General features: G+C 38.2%; 2 protein-coding genes across 9 annotated transcripts; one reads left to right on the top strand and one right to left on the bottom strand.

The window, feature by feature from the left end:
• The first annotated feature begins 1,803 nt into the window (after nucleotides 1-1,803).
• Nucleotides 1,804-19,399, top strand: LOC122069534 (KH domain-containing protein HEN4-like). 8 transcript variants are annotated; one of them, XM_042633580.1, is made up of 9 exons: nucleotides 1,804-2,036; nucleotides 8,385-9,125; nucleotides 9,432-9,899; nucleotides 10,234-10,488; nucleotides 10,846-11,196; nucleotides 11,465-11,544; nucleotides 11,677-11,788; nucleotides 11,859-12,019; nucleotides 18,954-19,399. In XM_042633580.1, exons 2-8 carry the CDS (start codon nucleotides 8,418-8,420, stop codon nucleotides 12,000-12,002), a joined length of 2,118 nt encoding a protein of 705 aa, XP_042489514.1. In that variant the 5' UTR covers nucleotides 1,804-2,036; nucleotides 8,385-8,417; the 3' UTR covers nucleotides 12,003-12,019; nucleotides 18,954-19,399. The 8 variants fall into 8 exon arrangements, with proteins under 8 accessions (XP_042489514.1, XP_042489517.1, XP_042489512.1 ...); XM_042633583.1 differs by lacking the exon at nucleotides 18,954-19,399 and adding an exon at nucleotides 16,678-16,883; XM_042633578.1 differs by lacking the exon at nucleotides 18,954-19,399 and adding an exon at nucleotides 15,248-15,905.
• Nucleotides 19,400-20,585: 1,186 nt separating this feature from the next.
• Nucleotides 20,586-26,062, bottom strand: LOC122069535 (amino acid permease 6-like). Its single transcript, XM_042633585.1, has 7 exons — nucleotides 25,787-26,062; nucleotides 25,442-25,675; nucleotides 25,246-25,339; nucleotides 24,946-25,160; nucleotides 24,656-24,801; nucleotides 21,240-21,467; nucleotides 20,586-21,100 (listed from the first exon to the last, which is right to left on the bottom strand). The coding sequence occupies exons 1-7, from the start codon at nucleotides 25,905-25,907 to the stop codon at nucleotides 20,675-20,677; spliced, it is 1,464 nt and encodes a 487-aa protein (XP_042489519.1). The 5' UTR covers nucleotides 25,908-26,062; the 3' UTR covers nucleotides 20,586-20,674.
• Between the last annotated feature and the right edge of the window lie 319 nt (nucleotides 26,063-26,381).

Below are 26,381 nucleotides of genomic sequence, written 5' to 3' on the forward strand. Positions count from 1 at the left end.
CATTTATACGACTTAACTCTACATAAGTTGGAGGATTTCATTTACTGTTTCAGAGGAACAATTTGAACAAGTAAGTCATTCTTATATTTAGAATGGAACTATATAATTGTTTCGTTAAAGTCTTATACCTATTGCCTGGACTCTATTTCTTATAAGATTAGTAAATAAAGTAAGTTAAAATAATTTTTTTGCAGCAAAACTGAATTAAAATGGAAAAATGAGAAGGAAACTTCCTATTTGGGTGTTTTAACTTTTATGGACCAAGTTTCCCTTCATCCCGAGTGAGAAGAAAATCTCTTAATCCATATGTTTTGGTGGTTGGATGGAGCTCCTATAGTAGTGCCTAGGGTATTTTGGCTTTAGTATGATATCTTAATGACTAGATCCAAATCATCTAAAATATGCCTAATTCTTTGCGATAATAAAACTTCCATAAGTGAGTTCATCATAATCAATGATATTATTAGAGAAGTATTGTTGATAATTTTAATTTTTTTCATAAAATAAATTTAAAAAACATTAATAATTTTTTTTTTTAAAGAAAAAATGTTGGTTATCTTTTTTTTTCTTTGGTAGACAAGATTGTTGGCTATCATATCTAAGCATAAGTTTCAATAAAAATACACCTTTGTACTACCTAAAGTTTGTAATTTTGGACACAGATAAAGTGGAATAAAATGGAAAAATGAAAAAGACACTTTTTATTTGGGTATTTTATGGATCAAGTTTTCCTTCACCCATAGTGAGGAATGAATCTCCTTAATCCATATGTTTTGGTGGTTGGGTGGAATCCTTGGAATAATGCCTAGAGTATTTTGGATATGGTAAAAAACCTCTGCCAGTCTGGCATAAAAAAAATCCAAACTGAGGTAACTATAAAAAGACCGTATTACCCCTTGACGCAGGCTAACTAGTGCATTTGACATTTCTTACATTAGACTGGTAGAGTTCTCTTGCCCTTTAAATTTGGGAAAATTAGATGATTACCTACTTCTGGGTTTCCCTTTACAAAACTACCCACAAAAAATTTTGGTTAACAAAAATACCCAAAATTGGGTTTGGGTTTACAAAACTACCCAAAATAGTGAGTCTTCATCTTCCACATATAATCATGTATTTTTTTATTATTGAAACTTTGTGTGGGTAGTTTTGTAAACCCAAACTCAATTTTGGGTATTTTTGTTAACTTAAACTTTAAGTAGGTAATTTTGTAGAGGAAAACCTAATTTTGAGTATTTTTGTTAACTGAAACTTTTGGTGGGTAATTTTGTAAAGGGAAACCCATAAGTGGGTAATCCAGTAATTTTCCCTCTAAATTTTGTACAATTGGGGGCTAAAGGAATAATGACAAACCTAATGGCTTGACTCAAATCACCCAAACCTTCATCCTGATTTACTCTTTTGATTTTAGTTCACTTTCACTGATAATTATGGAGGCAGTGGGTCATGTTGGGCCTTGTTTGATTGATTTCCATTCTGAGTCGAGTCGAGATTGCCTTCACCTAACCCGACGATTCTTAAGGGCCAGGCCGAGGTCCACCCAAATACCGGATCCAGGTCGAGATCAAGTACCACTGCTATATCCACTATTCCACTTTACAATGTTTTCATCTGAGTTGTAAGGGGAGCCATCGCATGATTAGAATCCTAGCCGTTTGTTTTAGCTTGCATCTGACTAAATTAGTGGACCCCACTTTAACTATGGATCCTAGCCGTTCCCACCATTACGTCACACAAGACTTGTGTCCTTCCATTTTTCCGTAGGGATACCATGTGTTGCTCTTTCCCGTTTTACAAAATCCATCGTTTTGAGTATTCGCGTCAGCGAGAAAGACCCTAACGGCCGTATAAAAGTTGCAAAACAGAGCAAAGCGAAGCGGGGGAGAGTGGTTTCACTTCCTGTTCTTTGTTGAGTATTGTCGTTTCAGTTTTATTCGAAAGCTCGCGAAAAGTCGAAAACCCTACACACTCTGATCTCCATTTGCGTTTCAAGAAGCGCTTTGGGTTATCTGAAGGCATATATGTTCTGTACGGAGGTTTGTCTTCAAAGTTCAAACATCATATTTTGTGTATTCTTTGTCATTTTTAAAAAAAATCTAGGGTTTTTGTTCTGCACTACATTATGAATAGGTATTTTCACCTTGAACAGTTGGCTAGGGATGCGGGAAGTGCACAGGGATGTGTTTAATATTCATCTCTAATTTTCTTCTATTGATTTGTTTGTTGATGATCGAGTCGGAGTGATTGCATTTTAACTCACTTTTATCAGTTCTGTTTTATGTGTGATGCTTGTGGATGCTGCTAATTTCGTTGACGAAATAATAATACTATAAGCTGCTGACTTGACAATTTATTTATCTAATTTGACCCGAGGACCAAGGTGTGAGGTTAGTGAAGCATATTATGTAGGGAGTTCCATCACAGTATAATATTTCCCTCCTGCTCTATTGTTGTTGTAGTTAAAGTCCCATTGGGTAGTTAGGTAGATTAAAAGGATGAGGAAGTGATTCTGAGGATGAGATTAGAAAAACTTTCTTTAAAACAGGTACAAAAAATCATAAATCTCTCTGAAGAATAGAAGTTTTCCAAAAGCAATTCTAGTCAGAACCGAAGAACCAAAAGGCATGTACAAGCACACCAAAGGATTTCAACCACAGTTGTCCTCACGTAGTATCATTTTCTTGGACCAGCATGAACTTGTTCTAAAGCCTAGATCAAGACAAATTGTGTCCAAAGCTGATTTTGGTCCATATTTAAGCATTAATTTGGATTAACTTATAATATTTTGTTTTATTTCATTTTGTTTTTTTCTGGGTTAGATAAGAGATTGGATTGAGTTGTTTATTACTTTAGTTTCCTAGTTTGAGTTGCTTTCTATTGCTGTTTTAGGATTGGATCATGGTTCGAGGACTCGCATTGGGGCATGGTTTCAGTCAGGCCCGAAACCGAGTTATTTTGCTGAAACTTGCTACAAGTTTCAGGGTTGGGTTTCAATGGCCATACGATCAAGTTAGATCCTGAAACTTGTCATCCAGACTATTCCTGAAACTTGTCATCCAGACTATTTTAGGCATTCGAAACATAGTGGAAAGATTAGATTTAAAAAAAAATCATGCCCAAAATAATACTTTGACTTTAGACCCTAGGTTGATGGTCTACAACGTAGGTGAGCTATACCCTAGGCTATTCCACACAACCACACCCGCTTTCATTATTTATCCCTCAATAACTTAAAGAATATTAATAGTTATAGACAAATGTGGTCACTTTTCTTGCCCACTCGACCACACCCGCTGCCAGAGATCTCTTCCCCATATCATTAAGCATGAGGTAAATGCAATGGGCTGCACATGGTGTCCAAAATAGATAGATCTTCATGTTTTCCTAGTCATCATTCTTTGCCCTGCTTTTTTGAAATTGCTCCTATTGTTTGTCACTACTTGGACAATTGGCCCTGCCCCTTGCACTACGTCCTTCAACAACTTATATACATACATTGCATACTTTTTCTTCTTGGATGTCCCCTCACTCCTAGGCCAGACCTCCCTCTAGTGTCAAACATGGCTTGGTAATATGTCCCCTGAGCAACATTAGTTGGGATGATATTATAGAATAAGAACTTGGACATTGCATACCAAGTTTCTCTCTCCATCCACCCAGACTTGCTTTATGGTTCTTTGTTTGGCATCCTATTGCCTGTATTTGAGAGGTCTTGCTGAAGGAACTCAATGTGATCATCATGTTGGGGTGGGAGTGTGGATGGGGGCGCGGTTGCCCTCTCACCCCGGATTCTCCTGAAAGGAAAATCCCCCTGCCTCTGCTTCCTTCTCTCACCTGCGGGCCGTGCATCTAATGCAGTTGCTTTAGAGATAGAGCCACATGCTCCTTTTTCCATCTCTACTTGCCTAATCTTATCCATCTGGGCTGAGATTTGGCTCTGTGCCTTGGCTTACTGGTATTGTCTCTACTCTGCCTATGTCTCAAAAATCATTAGGCATGTAATCACTATCAGAGTCATCAGGGACTGCTAGTGGGGTGTCCTTCTAAGATTGCCTCATCAAACTCTTCTTTTGCCTTCTTCAGCCTTCCTCCTTTTAGGTGCTTAAACATGGCTTGTGTTTTTTTTTTTTTGGTAAGGGCTTAGACATGGCTTGTTGCACCACATAAGGAACTTGGTGCATTCTGCCACATCACTGTTCCCACTAGACAAGCGCTACATTAATCTAGTGGCCCCTCCAAAATTTAGCACTTTCCTACGATATCTACATCTTGTTTTTTTTTTTCTTGTCATTTCCTGTTGGTTCTCCATGCAACCATGCTATATCTCCACTTCCACCTCTATCCTTAGCCATTGTGCAAGAATTTTTAAACCTTTTTACACTGTTACATCAACAAAACAAGACAAATGCATGCATTATTAGCTATTCAACATCATTTCAAAGTCATAAAATAATATTATAGCTATTTCCTATTTTTCCTTTGACTCTTGTATTTTTTTCTTGATTAAAAATGATTTTTATAATTTTTTTAGAAATAATAATAATACCATAGGTGATAAATATTATAATGGAATGAAAGAAGAATCATCATTTTCAATTGAAATACATTAACAATGATTTCATCTAATTTTAATTTTTTTTCAAACCATATAGATATTTTTCCCTATTTTTAGGAAATCTTTGTAAATTTTTTAAATAATTTTCAAATCTCAGAAATTATAATTAATTTACTAGCCGAAAAAAAAAGCGACTCCATGACGCCGTAGATCAACCAACTGTGTCAATTAACATATGTAAAAATGAGTTCCAAATAATGACTATAAACTATATTTTTTTTCAATTTTGTTTTTACAAGAAAATCATATTTTTTACAGAAAAATAATAATAATAAAAAGTTTTAGAACAGAAAAAATAAAAAATTCAGCCTCTGTTAATCCATAGATCAGGGACCATTGTTTCACATATAAATTCCAGACAGTCAACGACCAAGCCTTCATCATGTATATTTGGAAAAAATAGTTCTTGAGAATATTTTTTTCAACCTTCAAGTGTTCTTGAGCAGAAAAGCAACTCCAATTGTTGATACTAGCTCCAATGAGTACTAGAGGAAAGCTCGTTCATCGAGACTATAACAAAATCAGTGAAAATCTCGTCGAAATGAGGTATATAAAGATCGTCACATGACGGGTTTTGACCGAGTCAAACAGAGACCATAAATTGAACCAAGATTTCGGTCTTGAGTTTTTGTATTTTTTCCTATATCGCATGTCATGTTATCTCAAGTCTTTGCCGAAACCGAGAAAATACTGAGATCTTGGCGAGTTCTTGAACCATAGATTGGATGAGGAATCTTTTCTTTTATCTTTATTTATATGCATGTAATCAAATGAGTCGGATGCAGAATGAAATATTGAGTTTTTGTTTTGAGTGTTGTCAGCGTGGCTTGAGCAGCTTGTTGGCTGTTAGTTCCCTTCTTAGTCCTCTCTCTACCTGGTACAATTCCTCTCTTCTCAGATTAGTTTCTTCTTCTTCTTCTTCTTCTTCTTCTTTTGAAGTATGAAGTTTACAACAACAGCAACAACAACAACAACAACAACAACAACAACAACAACAACTTAGCTTTTTTTTCCCAACTAAATGGGGTCGGTTACATAGATCTGCGGAAGGGTAAAATAAAAGGAAACATAAAGAAAGAGAAAAGGGGAAAAGAGAAGAAATGGAAAGAAATAAAGCAACACCACAAGAACATCAACCTATAATCATTCGGCAACATGGATCTTTGCCCTCCAAACAACTCTGTCTGAGGTCATACTAGAGTCAAGACCTAGCCTTTGCATGTCTTTTCTTACAACATCCCCTATGGTCATTTTCGGCCTGCCCCTACCTGTTTTTGCTCCTCCCTTGTGGATCTGGTCACTCCTTATTGGGGCATCCCTCGGTCTCCATGAACATGGCCGTACCACCTTAAAATGACTTTCTTGGAGCTTGTCTTGAATTGGGATTACTCCCAAATCATTTCTAACCTGGTCATTCCTTTTTCTCTCTCTTAGTTTTTCCACACATCCATCTCAATATCCTCATCTTTGCTATGCTCAGCTTATCTATGTTATGCTTCTTGACTGCCCAACATTCTGCCTCATACATCATGGATCGAGCTCCTTTGCAGCTTGCTTTCTTGGTAGAGCATGGCGGCGCCTGCTTGCGATGTCGACACGTGGCCGATGCCACATGTATGGTGGATCATTCACTTATGCCGGTCTAAAATTTAGTTTTGAAAACTTGACCGGTTCGACCAAAATGGTAGTAAAACTTCGATCCTCCTCCTTCCTTCTTCCTTTCTCTCTTCTGGTCGTATGAAAGCAAACCCTGTCCCATATCTTTTGCAGATTGATCCCTCTGCTTCCTCTCTTCTTCTTTTTCTCCCTCCTTACCCTCTTCTGTTCGAGCGAAGAAAAACCCCCAAAACATAGGCCAGAAAAATCTATGTTTCCCTCTTCTTCTCCTCCCTCCTTACCTTCTGTTCGAATGAAGCATAGCGGTGCTTGGTATTGGTGTGGTTATCTTCGTAGAGTATGATGTGGTTTATGCAAGATAATATTGATTTAAGGAGGGACCTCTAAGTTTAATCTCACTAAGATCTTCAATCTAGACCTCTCTCATAATCAACTAGTTGACCCTTTTCCTGAAATGAACGTGAAAGGGATCGAATCGCTCGATTTGTCTTTCAACAAATTCAATTTAGGTGGAATTCCAAAATGGGTTACTTCATCACCAATCAATTACTCTCAAGTTTGCTTGGTGTGGGATTAAGATCAAGTTAGACGATTGGAAGGGCGCAGAGACCTATTTCTACGACTACATTGATTTGTCTGACAATGAAATTACAGGTAGCCCAGTGGGTTTGTTGAACATCATAGATTACTTAGTTGGATTTTGGGCTTCTGGGAATCAATTAAAGTTCAAGATGGAGAGTTTGAGAAAGCCCAAAATGCTGAAATACTTGAATTTGTCTCGGAATCTGATGTTTGGGAAAGTTCCGACGAGCATTTCAGGGCTGGAAAAGTTGGATGTGAGTCATTTCAGGGATGGAAAGTTCCGGCGAGCATTTCAGGATCGAAATTTTTCTACCATTTTGGTTGACCCGGTTGAGTTTTCAAAATCAAATTTGAGACCGGCATAAGTGAATGATCCACCATGCACGTGGCGTCGGCCACATGTCGACGTCGCAGGCAGGCTCTGCCAAGAAAGCACGCCGCAGAGGAGCTCGATCCATACATCATAGCCACTCTTACCACAGTCCTGTAAAATTTTCCTTTAAGCTTTAGAGAAACAAGTCGATCACACAACACTCCAGATGCCCCTTTCCATTTCATCCATCCTACTTTAATTTTCTGATAAACAACATCTTCTATATCACCTTCCTTGTTTATGATTGACCCCAAATATCTAAAACAATCGCTTTATGGTATCTATCTCCTCTCAAGTTTCACCACTTTGTATTTAAAGTAAGAAGTTTGAGTTGAATATTTTGGTTTGTGAGTATGCGTGCCTGTGGAGTTGTGCGATTTCCCTACCTCCTGTCTTCTACCTGCGATTCTTCTTCATCTTCTCTCTTCTTACTCCTTGTTTACTGTTCATGAACATCACCGGTTACCGTTCTCTTTATCTGTTGGGCGGTAAGACCAATCTCAAAAGAAATCTTGCTGAACCCTTGATCCTGCCGATTAGTTCTGGGATTCTGGGCGAAGGTTGCTGCCCCTTCGGCGACCCAAACCCTAGGGTTTCCAACAAAACACATGTGATATGCATTAGACTCTACCTCAAAAGAAGAGCACAATATTACCATGCCGAAGTAGTGGATTCTAAAAGAGAAAATTGGACAATCATAATCATGTCTTGGTGACTGAGCGCTTTTGCCAAGATAACAAAGCTGAGAGCCCCAAATGTTGCATTCTAAATGTTGATGACTTCTAACATCTAGAGAGTAGAGACTCTGCTCAAGTTGCACCTGGGCATCCAACTTGCTCATGCTGGTGAGGCCTGCTTTATGCACCAGTCAGTGCCATTTCCAAAATGTGTAGTGGGATGCTTTAGATACACCAATAACGACTGAGGCACTGATTGAATATGAATAGTCTGCAAATATGTCTTTATAGATACAAATTTCAAGGCCACTTATTATAGATTTCTAATGCTCATTATTATACTTGGTGGTATCATAGTTGTCATTTCCCCTGAAGCCGTGACAACTTTGGGTGGTAGAGTTCTCCATCAATTTTCTTTGATTCTAATTGCTACTGCTGTGAAATTGCTTTTATTTTTATCTTTAGTATTATTATTATTATTATTATTATTATTATTTTTTGACATTTTCTTTGAATGCAGAGACCATTAATACAGGCCCAATAGTCTGTAAATATGTCTTTTGCATTGACACCTTCAAAAAGACCCCATGATCGGAGCTCATTGGAGCTTAGTGGAAAGGGGAAATGGCAAAAGTCTGGAAATTTTTGGCCACGGTCTCATCAGCTGAAAATTTCCCCTGGTAGCACTGTTTTTCGTGTTCTATGTCCAGCTTTCAAAATCGGAGGAGTAATTGGAAAAGGTGGCACCGTTATATCACAGATACGCCAAGAAACTGGTGCAAAGGTCAGAGTTGAAGAAATGGTTCTTGGATGTGATGAACAAGTAATTGTTATTGCGGGGTCTGATAAAGAGACAGAAGTCAGCAATGAACAAAGCAAGGAGGATGAAGATAATAATTTCGCTGAAGACAGTGATGAAGCCAAGGAAGATGTGGAAAAAAATGAAAGTAAGGAGGCTTCTCCAGCTGAAGCTATACAATTACAATCTGAAAAAGAAATTTCATCTGTGCAGAAGGCTCTCTTGCTTGTTTTTGAAAGAATATTCGAAGGAGAACGTGAAAATGATGGAGATGATGATGAAAGTAAAAAGTATTCCTCCTTCGTTGTCAGGTTACTTGTGCTTTCAAGCCAAGTTGGCTGTATTCTTGGTAAAGGTGGGAGTGTAATAAAGAAAATGGCAGCAGAAAGTGGAGCACAGATCCGAATTCTTCCTAGAGACAAACTTCCTTTATGTGCATCACCAGCTGATGAACTAGTTCAGGTAACAAGTTATTATTCAATGTTGATATTTCTGTTCTTTTCCTTTTTACTCTGGATATTTTCTCCTATTTTTATGTCTGCAATCCTTCTAATACTTTTCGAAGTTTATTGTAGTGCTTTCCCTTTTTTGTGAATTCAGGAGTGTATGAATCGCTGCCAAATTTTAACCAGTCTTCTTTAAGCTAAAGTGGTTTCTAGTTATTACTATATTTTCTTATTTTGTATGCATAAAAAGTGTTTGGTGTGTTTGTGATATTCATCTTACTGAAGTCTCTTTTTTTCTTCTAATTACCATATTACAATACAGCTGACAGGGGGATTGGATGCAGTTAAGAAGGCTCTTCAACGTGTTTCTCAACAGCTTTTAGAGAATCCGCCTCGTGGTCGTGACTCTTTTCCTGCAAACAAGCCTACTGGGCCATCGTCTCATCCATTTGGTGGTCCTCTTTCTAAATCTGAAGTGTATCCTCCATCAAACTATCGATTCCCTGCTCAAGGGCCTTATGCTGTGAGGCCACTTGATGGCGTAGACTACCCTTCATCACTTCCACAATCAATTCCTAAATTCCAGGACCATTTTATCCCAAGTCGAATGAAACCTATTCAGGAAATCTTAACCTTCCGGTTATTGTGTCTCAATGAGAAGGTTGGCAGTATAATAGGAAAAGGGGGAACTATAATTCAGGCACTTAAACTTGAAACAGGATGCGATGTTAAAATTCTTGAAGGTGTTCCTGATTTGGACGACCGAATTATTGTGATATCTGGTCCAGCGGTATGATTTTACTCATTCTATTAAGTATACGGGAGAGGGTTTCATACAATGCCAGATTGCAGTCTTGCACTAATAGGGGGACGGTGAAAAATTTGTCCAATAGGAGGGTGGCATTTATTGAGGTAAGAGGGTGTGGGTTCAATAAGTGGGGTGTGAGAGGGCGTGCACAAGAATCTGCACACTGGCATCGTGTACTTAATTTTTCCCTAAGTAAAATATATGTCTTAAAAACTGAGCACTAAAAGATATCCTAAGAATTTAGTAGTATTATTTTAATATTTCTTATGGATTGTTTTTTTAATCCCCTTGCTGATTAAAAGATCAAATGATGTAGATTCCAGATGAAAGGATATCTGCTGCACAAGATGCAGTTCTGCGTGTCCAGGCAAGGATAGTTAGGGCTGTGCCTGATAGCAAGGAGAAAACTGTCTTAGCCCGGCTTCTTGTCTCCTCCAGTCAGGTTGGTTGCCTTCTTGGCAAGGGTGGTTCCATCATATCTGAAATGAGGAAGTTTTCTGGAGCTCAGATTCGCATATTAGGGAAGGATCAGGTCCCCAGTTGTGCTTCGGAAGATGAAGAAGTAGTTCAGGTACATTGACTTTGCATCTTTGTGAATGACACGTATGAAAAGCTTGTGCCTACCCCCCACCCCCCCACCCCCAAAAATAAAAAGATCTAAATACCCTTTTTCTTCTCTCTTCGCCCTCTTTTTTTTTTTTTTTTAATTGCAAATTTAAGCTTCTTTGAGTTTTATGCTGTCAATGTTGACCTAGTGAAATTTGTACATTTAGGTGTTTGATCAAGTGAATATGCACTATTGCACTGTTGTTGACCTGTCATGCATGCATTGGGTCTTTCTTTCCTTCCAATATTTTACCAAATAATTTGTTCCCTATGGGCATATATCTAATGCCCACCATCTTATATTGGTGCCGTTTTCTGACAGATTACAGGGGAATTTGAAGGAGTTCAAGAGGCTCTTTTGCAGATAACTAGTAGGCTGAAACATCATCTCTTTCGTGATACTTTCCCTTCTATCAACCATCCTTCACATCCTGCCTTTCTGGATCAAGTACCTTCATTTTCTTCGTCTATGGAAAGGAGGGAACTTTCCCCTTCAAGAATGTTCCTGAATTTGGGCCCATCATTTCACAAGTATGAACCTACTGGTGGCCTTCCTCATGGTGGAATTCATCCTCATGATGATCAATCTGCTTTTTCTCATGGTATTCATAGGCCAGGCATCCCCTCTCATGGTTCTGGAAGACTACCTTCGTCAGCACCATGGGGACCTCAGGTATGATGTTTCCTTGTTGCTAGTAGTGGCAATTTATTCTTATGAGGTTATTTTGTGATGCTATTATTTTAAACCAGGGAATCCTGGTGAATAACCGCAATGTTTTCCTTATAGGACTCTTTTCTTCCTTGCCATCCATTGCATAGAAGGCGAATGAATTATCTAAATGATTGGTGGCTCCAATGGCTTTTCCTTTTGTTTTATTGGTATTGAATCACAATTGCCTGCACCGGTCTTATGTTACGACTTTATATTTACTGGCTTGTAGGGACTAACTGATGGTGGTGGTCCAATGAGCATTTCGGAGTACCCAGGAGGCTCCCAAAGGAGAACTGGGGCTTATGGAGGGTTTGTGCATCTCATCTTCTATCAATTACTTTTTTTTTTTTTTTTTTTTTTTTTTTTTTTTCTGTTGCATCCTAGTTTACCAAAGTATTTATTTTGACACAACTGTGGGTATCTTTCTTTCTGTCTCTATAGTGGAAGCCAACCATCTTTTATCACAAACACCACTGTGGAAGTAGTTGTACCTCGGTCTCTTGTTTCTTTAATTTATGGAGCAGATGGGGGCTGTCTAAAACAAATCCGACAGGTTTGCTTCTGGATTTGTTGATCATGCTTTAATTTCATTGGTGTAACCACACTGACCAGGATCATTTCAGATATCTGGGGCAAAAATTACCATCACTGATCCCCGACCTGGAGAAACAGAGACTGTAATTATAATATCTGGAGCACCCGACCAGACTCATGCTGCGCAAAGTCTTCTTCAAGCTTTTGTAATGAGTGGAGTGGATTCTCCTTGAGGCTCCTCAGCATTTGGGTAATGTTCGTGGTTCTTTTATTTCATCCAACAATATGTTCCGGTAGATTCATCATCTTAGAGGCCAGGATTTTTGTACGTTTATAACTTCTTTTTTCTGGGTCAATTACTTGGACACCCTATGTACTATGGCCAGATTGCTTGACACCCCAAAAGTTTGAAAACTTTACTTGAAGCCCCATGAATCCTGATGGTGTTAGTTTGCTGTTAGTGGTTGAATGAAAAGGCTATTTTATCCCTGAGGTAGATAGTTTTATTTATTTATTTATTTATTTACTTTTTTAATTTTTAATTTTTTTTTAAAAATTAAAGATAGAAAGAGAATGAAAATCCCTCTTCTTCTTCTTCCCCAAAATGAACCATAGGACTTTAGGGTTCTGCAACCAAAAATGACTAACGCTTTGCATACCAGAGATTCCAAATTGCTGGTAAGAAGTGTAGGAATCAATATCTTATCATCCTTCAAAGCAATCAAAAATCCGAGTTTCATAGAAGAATCTGGGTTCTCATCGATTGAAACACAGGAGCCCGTCTTGAAGCAGAGATACGCTTTTCTCATCGGACTTGCGGAAACTTCTCTTTGTTGCTTTCTACAGAACAGTGGTGACACGATAAAATTAAATTTTCTGTTGTGGCATTTATTTTGATGGTTTTTTGGATTGTAATTTCCATCTGATGATGATTGATGATTCAGTACTTTCCCAGTTTACCTTGTCCCCTCAGAAATCATAAAAAAACTAATTCAAATTGCCCTGCAAGCAACACTATCCATCTGTTCTTGTCGTCACTAGTCATGGAGCTCGCTTGTATTGGCAAGCAACAGAGTTAGACGCAGGGAGGCCTAACTGTGAAGAATCGGTAGGATATGAATCTTTTGTCTTGTGATTTGAAAAAACATCAAAAAACCCTTGGATTAGAAACTTTTATCTTCGCACGAAGGGTCTCCATTCGTAGATGTTGTAGCCTCTTTGGTGTATTTGATTGGTTGAAGAAATAAAAGATTCCCATTACAATGTCTAATTTTAGGGTTTGCCGATAGACCTCTACTTTTCTTTTGATTTGAAAAAACCTTCTCTCGGATGTTTATGATGGACTTGCTAAGGATGACATCATCCTTGGTGGATGGGTGAATGTGGAAAGTCGGCTTTGCAAGGATGACTGTGGGACGGGGTTGTAGGGGAGGAGGGAGTGGTGTTCCTTTGTTGGAAGAGGAAGAAGAAAGAGAAGGGTAGTTTGGACATTTAGGATTTTTCCCACCCTTGACGTCATCACTAAACGGTGACTTACTAACAGACAGCGGCTAGTTGTAATAAATCTAAAATGCAAGGGGTGTCCAAGTAATTAACCTTTTTTTTTTTTTTTGGGTGCAAAGCTCTATAACAATTAACTTGTATAAAAACTAATTGCTTAGAACTTAGAGGAGCAGGTCTAATACATGGTACTCTATCTGTGCTGTTTGAAACTTGACACCTCAGCACAAGACCGAGAAGATTGAAGAATGCAAGAATCTAGTTTTGCAGTTTTGAGACAATACAAAACTGAGTTGCACTTTAAATAGGGACAGACTTCAAACTTTGCAGATCTGCCAGATCTTTCATGTAAATGTATTGCCCCGTTGGTTTCATTGAAGAGTTATTTGAGAGTCAAACTGTACCTTCATTTCCCATGGAACAGGGAAAGCAAAAATGCTTTATGTATATCTGCATGAAGTATTATTTTCTTCCAAGGGAAGTTGCTTTTACACCATGATGAACATTTGGGAGTTTTTATCCGAAACATATATCAAATTCCCATGTCATAGCTTTACATGCTTCTTACATAATATATGCTTTGTACATCGCAAGTAGCTAAGTACCAGATAGTGTACCTCATTGCTGGTTTAAGGGAATAGTTTTCTGCAAAATATTGATGGTTGTGTTTGTCTCTACAATTTAAACAGTTCTCAGTGTTAGTTTTGTTAATTTCTAGTGATTCTCAGACTTTTAAGCTTGAATTGAAAATGTGTGTCTAGAATGATATTTCTTGAGATCTAGTTTTATCTACTGAGTGAATAGTGCTATTTGCATGTAGAATTGTTTTTGTATGCACATCTTTTTCTTGGTAGTGATATATCTGTTGATGGTCAAGGTAGTTCATGCAAACTATACAGCTCTTCTTGATGATATCTGCCTCTAAAAATTACAGTTGCTTGTAGAAGGATAAGTGTGTCTATTTTTGTAGTAGGACATGAATGATATTCTTCAAAATCCACTCAAAACAATCATTCAGAGAAAGAAGTGTGGGTAGTGAGGTTTTAGTTCAATCAGTAACAGCAGAATGGTATGTAATTAAATCCTTTTTTTTTTTTTTTCTGTGGGGGGGTGGGGATGGCGGAGGAGATTGTTGCGTATTTGAAAAATTTTAAGTTTATTTGGCATTTGCAGTTGGCTGTTTCGTGATATTGTTTTACCCACTAGGTGCTTCTGTTTTTATGAATATAGTGTATGTGAACTTTCAACTTTTCTCATTTTTCAGTTTTGCTAATCATGAAATCTTCAATTGTCAATACTTTCAAATACAATAATCGTGCATTGCATAATGAAAGATCTTGCAATCCCAAACCAGTTGAGAGCACTCATGGTTTTCTCTGAAGGTCACATTAATTGCATTTGTTTTTTTAGTAGAAACGCACCCTTCCCTGAGCACATGGTCTTGGATTCATAATGTTGCACAAAACCCTGGAGCAGAATTATTAAAAAAAAAAAGACACCCGGTGCATGAGGCTCCTGCATGTGCAAGGTCCAGTAGAGCAGAATTATGATCTGAAATATTTCTCAGAAATCCAAGGTTGATGGGACCACTACTATACTTCAGATCAAAATTTAATTTCTCCATGGTTTTAACATATATATATATATATATATATGTTAGAATGGTCAATTGTAACCTGTGTCTATGACATCTAATGCTGTCCTTGAATCTGAAATTCCAATTCAGATTTTAAGGCTAATTATGCGGCTTGCAGGCCCAATTTTTACAGTGTGTGTGTAATCGAGGAATTAAGCTGTCTAGATAGGTTTCTGATTAGTAGGAATAAACCCAACAGCCACAGAAATAGAAAATGCAGTGTGGGAACAAAGGTTACCGACAGAAAACAGATCTCAGATTACGGTAGGATATCAGATTTGTATTTACAAGTTCTGCCAACAGAAACTAGGTTTAATGAACTTACCTGTTTATAGTAATCAGTTGTAGGAACTCTCTTTGATGCTTGCGGCAGTTCTGATCTGGACAGTTCTAACTACCAGCAGATGCCGCAGAACAGAGACTGAGAAAGAATGGAACGGAAGCAATGCAATTGGTGGGAGGATAGAAGAGAGAAAATAGAAGAAACCTGTTGACAAGACGTCACAGGAAGAAAGGAGAGGAAGAGGGATTGCAAGGAGAAGGAAAGATATCGTGGGGACAGAGAGATGTCAGAAACATGAGAGAGAGCCACCGCTGGTAGGTTGCAGTGTCCAGCATGGGCCCGGGAAGAGTGGGAGAAAGAGAATGTGTAGTGGTGATGTGAAAAATGAGGTTACAACTTACAACTACAGATGCTTTGAATGGCTGAGATGCGAAGAGAGGGATCCAACAATCAGTAAAATGCTAACGCATAAGATTCTATTACATCCCTCTAGTGTGTACACACACATATATATATATATATATATATATGGATTTTTTAATTATTTGTACCCTCACTGTTTTACCCTTTTAGTATAACATACAACTTTTTCCAATGAGAACAAATATTGTTATTTCATGTGTACTTGAAAAATGTGCATAGGAGTTGTGTAGGGGCTGCATAGGGCCATGGAATGTTAGCACCATGACACAGAAGCATCTATACAAAGAATTTGGTGGCTTGATCCTTTATCCTTTATTTATCTGCTGTTAGATTGGAATTTCCTGCAGAGGGGTACTTTATTCCATGGGTTGGGCTTTGTTCTAGGGTTTTTTTTTCCTATTGGGCTGAATTGTGAAGGACCATATATGGGGTCTGAAAGGGGATCATCAATTTTAATAAATAGTTAAATTCTGGGGCCCACAGTTGATTTAAATAGATTAAGTTCTGGAGGAGGGACAGTTTTAAGTAGAGAAGACTTGTGGGTGGAAGGTTATTAGTTGTTTAATGTCAATAGGTTAATTTTGTAATCTGGTAATTTAAACTCTAAAGTGTGTCGAATTAGTCTTTATCAGTAGCGTTGTAGCCATACAAGTTTAAAGAATACTTTTGGTTATGGTGCAAGAGATGGTTTATTATCCTATATTGCAAACCAGTTATCTGTTTATAGTGAACAAATCTTTCCATTTTCTCCCCCATCTCTTCCTCCTCCGCTGTTAGTTTGAAATGCATACCAGTGATCTGTTCTGTTTAATTTAAACAGAGTTCCTCTCCCTTTCCTATATCTATTTGCTTCATTGCTGTAATCTAGTCTGTCATGGATTCACATATCTGGTGATTCTGGTTACAGTGATAGATATCATGCTGGATCTGGGCTTAATCATGGATATTTTTCCTCCTGTGTTTCTGAACTCATTAGAGCACAGGTCATTTGGGGTCTATTTACTCTGCATCACACCAAATTGTTGGTAAAATGTGGTGTACAATGAAGAGAATTCTTTTTTTACAGGACCAAGATGTTTAGCCAGCCCAAATCTATGATTGAAGTGTAAATTCCCCAAATGGGCGGGGACTTCACTTATGTTGGCCAAGATAAACGCATTTAAACAAATATTAGAACACTGAAGAAATAAGTCAGTCTCATTTTGTAGATGAATCTCTCTGGATTTTGTAGCATTGATTGATTTAAAACTTATTTCTTGGTTTTTCCTGTCAGTGGCTTTTTATTTATTATTAATTTTTTTTATAGAGTTTCTGAGTACTTGTAGTAAACAGTAATGATGAGCATATGTGATAAACAGAGAAGTTTGAACTGATGTAGCATTGGTAACCTACAGTGCCCAACTGTATTTAGTACAAGTTCTCAGAAAATGCCACTTGATAGGAGAAACCATTGGTCTGATTTTCAGAGGAAACAAAGAACAAAAAAACAAAAACAAAAACAAAGTTCAGAGAATGAGGATACAGGAGAAACCGTCAGATTTTCTTCAGTTCAAGATTATGTTTGAAATAATAGGTTTTAGGGTATAACTAAAGTATGAGGAATCTCAAGGATTTGGCAGTCACTTTAATATGAAGGGATGCCTTTCTTGAAGGACATGGAGCATATTTGCCATGGTGTCTAGGTGAGACCCATGTTGGTGAGGGGCGAGATCGCAAGGCGACACCAAGAAGGCGTGCGGTTGGGGTAAGAAGGACTATTTGGGCCAAGAACTTGCAATGAAAAGGAAGGTGGTAATATCTATCCACCTCGCCCTCAAATTTGGTGCAGAAGTATACCATCCCTCTTCTACCTATAATTGAAATTTTATGCTTAGAGAGATAGTAGGTCATGAGCCAAAAAGCACAGGAATAATTGAATAGTTTATAATTTGTTCGAGTTGGATAAAAAAATTGACATGTGGTTAGGTTAATCTATCGACGATCAACAATAATTGCCTAGTGTAATTGGTGAGCTGTGATGGATAAAAAGCTCATACTAATTAAGAGGTGGATAAAAAGTCCATGCTAAGCCGTAGGTCTCGAGTATCGTGGATGTTATTTGTTTCCACTCCTTACCTATCTCAGAAAAAAGAAAAAAAAAAAAAAATCCGTTGAGGACCCTACCTACCTAAAAACTAGGAAAGGTGACTATACTCTTGAGTCATCCTAACGAGAATCCTACTTAAATGACAAACATGCTCCTGCCACCCCCAAGATAGTAGCCATAGAAGTTATGACGTCTAGGCGGGTCAAGGTGTCGGCTGAGGCTGGAAGTGAAGCGGCCAAAGCGCATAGGCGACGCCCTGGTGACTGACAGCACATAAATCAACAATGTGGTACTCTTGATGGAGAAAGTTCCTATGTGGTTCACTCATCATTGAGCTCATGGTTCCTGCTCCACATCAGCGTGTACCTTTAAAGCATTGAAGGAAACATCTTGATGAGAAAGCTTGGAAACCTAGAAAATGCTTCAACCATTAGTACCTTGACGACTTTATTCTTAAACTAACCTGTGAAAAATTCTCTGATCTGTTGTTGAATCAAACTCCCAAATAGTGTTAAATTCTCTCATATGTATGCACAAACTGATAGTGGCAGGTCATAGGCTGAAAATTTAAGGTTGAAACCATGATGCAAAATGTCAGTTTGTTAGCTAATTTTGCATGTGAATCTTTTATAAATTCGGTTTTCCATGGTGATAGTTCTCTTCTATTTGATATTAGTTGCATCATTCGGGAGGACAACCCTTTTTTATAATATTTTTTTTTCTCTTGCTTAATAAAATTTTAGGGGTTTCCCGGTCCTAGATAATATTTGGATTAAAAATAATAATAATAAAAAAATAAAAAAAATGTCTTTCCTTAAAATAACTTGCTATTGTTTGAAATGTATTGAGAACAGAATCTCTTGGAAGAATAATTTTGAATTAAATTGGAATAGGAGATGCAATATGGGAATAGCATTGGAACATCATTTGAGAGAAGTATGATGATAATTTGATTAGAAAGTGGTTAAACTACAGTTATTCTTGCTGATGAGAAGATCACCCTTGTGGTGTGGGCTTACGTTTGAGAAAGTCAGGGCCCGTTTGATTTTGTTTCTCCTGTTTCTGTGTCTAGAAACAGTAGTAAACGGTTTTTGCCGTTTTTGTGCTAAGAAATGATCTTTGGAATTGCAAAAAAGTGTTTGATTTTTCTGTTTTTCGAAGCGTTTTTAACAATGTAGTCGAGTTCAAGACATAAGTGAAGGCACGGCGTTGTAGGAATGCCACTCACGAGTGAAGGCATGATGTTGGAGTTGCAGGTATGCTTCATGGAGATGAGCTGAAGGCAATCCGAAGCTGTGAGCTTCACACAATCATGTTGGAATTGCCACATTTGGAGAGCGAGGAGTTTCAACAATGAGTTGGGGTTTGGGTAAGTCGAGTGAAGTATCAGGTTTTTCACAATTTTTGTTGCTTCCACTCATTTCTCGAAACAGAAAAACAAGTCTAACTTGTTTCTCCATTCCTGTTTCCAAACATAGAAATAGGCATACATTTCTTTTTCTATTTCCAAAAACAAGTGAAATGAAACAGAAAAATCAAACTGTTTTTGGGGTGTTTTTCTATTTCTGTACACAAAAAAACGGAAAAACCATTTCTAGAAACAAAATCAAACGGACCCTCAATCTCACTTGTAGATAAGATTGCGAGGCAAATGATTCTCTTGTAATAATATTGACAATAGGTATGAGGATTTCTATGTTTCTACTTGTGTGTAAGGGCTGTTGACAGGGAGGGGTCTTTCCTTGGATTCGTTATTTGGCTGGGTGCTGTGGGTTGGCCTGACCTGAGTTGGCACCATTGTGAGTTCAAGTACGATCGTCATAAGGGAGCAATCTCGGTATTTCCCGGTGGGTTAGTATTGCTTTGTCTTTCCTTTGTTGGTTAGGCAGGTTGGTTCAAAGGAAGACTCTAAAATATGGGGTTTTTTCAGTGATCTCAATGAGTTCATACATACAAAAGATGAGTTTCTTAAAGTCTAGTTGGTCTTGTAAAATATTCCCTTTGGGGTAGAGATGGTTTTCCCAAGTGTAGAGGCCTTTATGTTACTACATAAAACCCAATATCTCCCATGATTAAGCCTTCTCTAGTCTTACAAGTTCAATGTTTTCACCTAGATATAGCTAGAAGATATGACTTATGACCAGTACACATGGTCGCCTAACGGTTGAAGTGGCCGGGCACAAGCACAATGAGGAAAGGTTCAGTACTTGGTGGGCTTTATAGTTGAGATGATCAGCTTTATGACTGAGGTTGCTCAAGGAATCTGACTTGTTGGTAACCCTAGGTGTCATAAGGTATAAGTTATTTGATAGTTGGATCAGTTAAACTACTGAAATGGGTGTGCTAAGGGCCTCTATACCGATCATCCTGCCTACTTGCAATCTATTTGAAGGATCGAGAGGGTGGCCGGTGAGGTGAGATCTGCTTATATTTCCAGTTTATATGAGTACAATTATTACTCACTAGGAACAATTATTATATGCCTTCTCCAGACTTCTCCTACACTACCGGTAAGGAGTGCCCTTCCATTCCCTAGCCTAAGCGAAGAAAGCTTGAACTGGCACTAACATTTTCGCTTTGGATGGCTGGTAGCACCCAGAAATGCACCCCCAACAATCGGAAGGGTACATTGGACATGTGGGGGAACCCTTTTTTCCCCTTATGTTGTATCTTTTTGGATTAAGTTTTCCTTTGCCACCTAGGCTGACTAATGGTGAGGTGATGTTATGATTGGACTCTGAATACCCGTTTCTAGTTCTATCAAAAGGTTAGACCGGATGGATGAAGAGATCCTCTCTCTTCACAATGTAAGGCCTAGGTTACAATTAACTGCATACATGATACCCCTTGCCTGGTGCAGTTGGTCACAGTCTACATTAGGCATATCATTTCTTTTGACAGTTTTATTTAAAGAAGAAAAGATCACATGCCATTTTTGACATTGGTCTAAGTACAGGCAGGTACATAAAGAGACTAGTTAATTTTGAACCTTGAATGGCTTATATGTCTTGAGATCAGTAACAAGACCCTGAACAGATCCGGCAGCTGCAACAATTGATATAATCAAGCAGGCCCAGTTCAATATTTTAAGCCATGTCCACCTTGAAGAAAACTTTGGTACATTAGCCTGTTCAATGTGCATCTCTATGGGGAAGTAAACTGTGAGAGGCCAGAAGGATGCAGCCCCTATGAGACCCAAGAAGTCATTGAAGAAGGGGAAGATCATGGCAAGAACAGCGGTCACCGTCACATATGCTGTCCTCCATACCAATCTAAAGAAATTGAAGTAATATGTTCCACAGAAGGGGATGTTAACAGCATATTCGTTCATTATGAATCCATTTTCTGGCCATCGCCGGGCACTCAAATTTTCAACGAAACCAAATATGGGTTGGCAGAACACCTGATAGACCATAGGAAATTATCCACAATTAAAACTAAAAGAGGGGCCACACATGTCATGTGTACAACCTAAAAGAAGTGGAAAAATGTGACAGGGATTCTCCATCTAATAGCTTAAGCTTTTGGGTTTGATATTTTACCTGATATGCTCCGATGAGATGGATGGCAATGCAAACATTTGCAAAGTCGATGAGCCAGAAGGGCTCATAGAAACCAAAGCCAGTGAGAAAGTTTCCAGGTGCATTATTTCCAAATGCAGCATAACCAAGGCAGCCACATAGCATATAGAACAAGGTGGTAGTAGAGACTCCAATAAGAGAAGCCTTCTTCATCACTTTGTTCTCTGGGGGACTTGATTTTAGTGTGTCCTGCAAACCAATTTCCATGGAAACATCAATAATAATTCACTCCACTCAAGAAACTCACTAAGAGGCTGACTGAATCAGTAAATTATTTCCAACAAAATATCAATTAAGCTGTTCATGTATCATATTATTTCCAACCTTATGTTCATAGGTCAATCCTTTTAGAAAAATGAAAATTTGTTGAAGAGATTAGATTTTTCTTCCTTGAGAAATTAACATTCCTTGAAAAAAAAATAAAATCCATTGAGATGAATTGACCCTCTACTTGACTTGAATCAAGAAAAGGGTTTTTCATGTAAACAAATGAATAAAGACAGATTGATAGAAGAACAGGTTTTATATTTTCTTTTATTGGGCCCTGTTTCTGGGCCTTATTGTTGTATCATGTCAGTTCTGTCTCTACCATCAATAATGATAAAAGGGTGTACCTAATGCACAAAGCGTCTGTCACAACCTTACCTCTTCTTTGCAAATAGACTATTTCCTAACTCAAAACTGTGATCACTTGGTTACGGTGAAACAGTTTTACTGTCGTACCAAGGTCTACCCTATCTACCATCAATAATGATAAATAATGATCAATAATACAATATCTGCTTCTACCAAAAATAAATAATAATAATAACAATAATACATCTGCCATTACTATATTTTTACAAGAAAACAATTTAGCTTCTCTAAGTGATTAGGGCATCTAACTAACCTTTTCTAAGAAAAGTTATTGAAGGAAGAAGAAGAATAAGAAGTAGTAACAATGATGCCTACATATTTTAAGAAAATTTTTGACAGAATCTTTTGAAAGAGTGGTGTAGGGAATGCGCTTTCCATCTTTATCTTTCATTCAGTTTTCACTTCATTTTATTATTATGGTATGGTATGGTATTCTACTCCCTTGCTTATAAGATTCCCATCTAAGAACCACAAACATAAATAAATAACTGATAACTGATTTAAGCTGTGTCTGAAGAGATCCAACACATTGGATGGTTGGAAAACCTTCCTGAAAGTTATGTCGGTAGCAGAGGTCCCACCTCACAATCCAATTGGATGGCTCCTCACTGCTCGGAATTTTTATGGTACAGATGCTTGTCTTTTTACTGACGCAACAGTTATTATTATTATTATTTTTTTAAATAAAAAAACAGCAGATCAGGAGGCCAATGGGAAGACTCGTGGAAGTATATTCAACAAATATCAAGGGAGGATAGCGTAGTCTTTTTGCACCAGACATAGTTCTGAGTGTTTCCTACGTCAAACTGACGAGTTCTTTTTTCCTATTGTTTTTTAAGGAAGGAGATGGCCATGCTGCCATTGTATAATAGAATCTCTACATCTAATCAAAGAGAACAGGAAGGAGAAAGTGTGTTATCATTTTTCCCTTTTTTTGTTTGGAATGGTATTTTCTATCCACGGAGGGAAAGCTATATTGGTAGTCCGACTCCAGAGCCAATGAGTGTTGCTTATTAGTTCAATCAATAAACATCGAGAGGTCATTTCATGAGGAGAGAAAAGAAATAGAAAGAGAAGCTAGAAGATGATGCTACGCACCACGACAAGTAAATTTCTCCCTTTTGTTATTAGCATAGTACAATTTCCCTTGCACCAAAATATAAAAGGAGAAGAAATGACCTTCCTCATGAAAAGCAAACATCTTGCATCTGATTATGCTTTTGTATGCATTCTCATTAATCACATTAACGATTACAAACCCAAAGACCACTTTACCTTTAGGGAACCCTATCCCTTATACTAATAACGGTGTAGGGAGAAAATCTCTCAGAATAAATAACAAATATCTTACGGTCAAAATCAAACCACACATTCATGGATCATGTGTCAACATTTATTCTTGTTACTGGCCAACATAATTACATAAGGATATTTTCGTAATTTAACAAACCCATCGAATTCATAACTTTGCGCTTTGTGAGATAAGTGTGACTCATATGTGACGCATATAATAATTATTAGTAAAACCAAAACCGATTCGGATCCTGTTCCTATGCACATGACATAAATCGGTTTGACTCGTAACTTCAAATTCGCTGAGCCTAAAGACCAAGAGTCCAAGGACCAAGACCCATGTGGGATTCTAATGGTTACCGAGAACGATACAACACGAACGCGTGTATTATTGCTAACGTTCACAGCCACCTCAAAATTTCCATTATCTTATCTTGTGGTTGTACAGTACACACCGCACACAACTCAAACTGCCAAGCATCTATCTACTTAGAATCCGGGCGGCGTAGAGAATTTTTTTCCTCGTCTGGATAGTCTTTATTGTGTTTATCTCTTTCCTCTTTCAGAATAAAAAGGTGGAGATATCTTTTCATAAGAAAAAAAGAGATAAAAATATAAGAATATTAGCATATGTTACGTTTCTTGACAAAGTTCTTTTCTTCTTTTCTTCTAGGCCTTGTTTGTTTAGAGGAGAGTTTAGGGTAGAAATATCTGACTACTGGATCCCACATATTGATACAGTTAATAAGAAAAATAAAATTGAAGGAAAGTTAGGCTTTTTCACCCCAACCTTATTTGATTAGCACATAACTGTGGGAGAGAGTGAACAGAGGAATGAAGAAAGAAAATCATTAATTGCAATGACTTTCCACCCCCACAAGAAAATTCATCTCTCACTGTTGTCTAGAGTATTTTTCACTCCATTATATTCAAATATATGACTTTACCATACTTTGGTTAAATAAGTATAACTCTCCCACTGCTTAAATCTCATCCTATCAAAATCTCCTAAACAAACAGCCCCTAGGGTTTGGGATCACTACTTAGTTACATGATCATTCGGTTATTGCAAGGACTCACTAGGAGAGGTGCACAAGCATCCAACCAAAGGGCACAGTTGTCTTTTTGCTACCTCTGTGTGGGGGTAGGGATGCACAACAAGTAACAGTCGTTTTTCTTTTATTTTATAGGTAAAGGATCACTGCCAGTTCAGGTAGCCCTTACACACATATAGGAAGAGTGTAATGACCACCCCACCCCTATTGGATGTCCATTGGCCCCATATTAACGTAGCCCCACGTGATCTGACACCCTTTTTTGTTATTATTATTCCATAAATGATTTGATTTGATTTGATGGAAAATAGTAAGCAGTAAGCACACAGACACACTCTCGCATCAAACGGAAAAAATGTAAAAATGGTGAAGGAGGATGATGAGTTAACTTGCCTGTATCTCGATGAGGACGGTGGAGTAAGCGTAAGCAAAGGCAATATTCCCAAGGGCCTGGAAGGTCCTCCATATCTTCTCTGTATCGGAGACATCAACCCCAACTGTAACGCCAGTTAGTGTCGTCCTCGCATGATGCCCTTTCTCTGCATCCAGATTGATTGATAACCAGACACTCAGACAGGATCACCGTATTAAAAACTTAGTGAAAAGCACACAAAGCATAACTTTCATTCGGACCACAATCTTTGTCTCAATTAAACAGAGATATCACCATATCCATATCCAACCTGCAACTTTGGCGATGGAGAGACCCACTCCAACGGTAGAATAGGCAAAGGACATGACAGCAGCAAGGATAGATAGCAATGAAAGCTTGTGAAAATTAGGTATCTGAGACAAAAAGATCTGGATACATGCAAATATGATCATGAATGGATAGTTTGATGTGGTACAATGCACCCCATGACCATTCTTGTGGAAACAATTTGACCTTTTCACTGCCCTGTTCACCATTGGAAATCAAGAATTATTAATTATTCTGAGCTTGAAGAGGAGGAGGAGGAGGATGGGTTGTGATGAATACTTACACCATACTGATGGATGCTGTGATGGTATATCCAATTGTCACCCCTATGAGGTTCACATACTGAGCTAATCCACAGAGCTTAAATTTCATTCCCCCTGCACGATAAGAAAATAAGGGAGGTCGCATCATATATGCATATTTCATAGCACATGCCTAGGTGATGTGAGATTTTTCGTGGTTCTATGAAATTTGCTTACCTAAATTCGACCTTACGACCTCCGTGTAGGTATAGTTTCGCTTGCCGGTAACAGGGTCAGGGCACCTATAGCAATCGGCAAGCAGAGTAGAAGTGAAATAAGTGATAAAAGAGAAGGCCATGAGAATAGCAGGCCCTGCTACCCAACCCAACTGAGCTATGGCCCAGGCTAGTGACAACACTCCAGATCCAATCACAGCTGTAATTATATGAGCACTTGCAGTGATCATCGTCCCTTCATAGATAAAAAACCCAAAATCAAGAAAAAGACAAGGAACTAAAAGGAACAGAAGCTAGCTGTAATTAAAGGAAAAACTCTCAGAAATGAAAATGGAAAATCCAATACCAGTTCGTTTTTCGCGTCCATCATCATCCAAGGTATTCTTTCCTGTGAATCCCATCTCCATTGCATCATGAGAAGCATGTTCCATGAACATTTTATTCTTCTTCTGCAACTCTACAGCCATCTCTCTCTCTCTCTCTCTCTCTCTCTCTCTCTCTAATATGGGTTAGAGTACTTACAGAGCTAAGATATATATAGAAGTGGAGTCTCAGAAATAAGAAGAAGTTCCGTATGGAGCGGTGATTTTCGGGTCAAGAAGCACTTCGACCGAAATCGAATCAATGCAGTGGTTCTTTCTGTCTCTCTCTGTGCTCTGAGCCAACTCATTTAGGGAATGTTATGATTATTGTAGTGGGACCCATTCAATGCGCTCTTGGGCTAATCTGTATTGGTTGGACAAGTGGGACCCGCAGAGAGGGAGATTCATCAACGTAACCCCCAGTAATATTATAAGTACCGAAGGAAAATAAAATTCAAACTCAATCGATTGGCCGGAGGCCCGGAACTGCACGACTGATGGTGGTGGTTTCAAGTCTTGTCGGACCTACTCCGTAGTTGTTTTCTGGCCGTCCACTGGGAAAGAAATGGCGCTGACTTT

Source organism: Macadamia integrifolia, unplaced genomic scaffold (genome assembly GCF_013358625.1).
Source record: "Macadamia integrifolia cultivar HAES 741 unplaced genomic scaffold, SCU_Mint_v3 scaffold635, whole genome shotgun sequence".
NCBI lineage: Eukaryota > Viridiplantae > Streptophyta > Magnoliopsida > Proteales > Proteaceae > Macadamia > Macadamia integrifolia.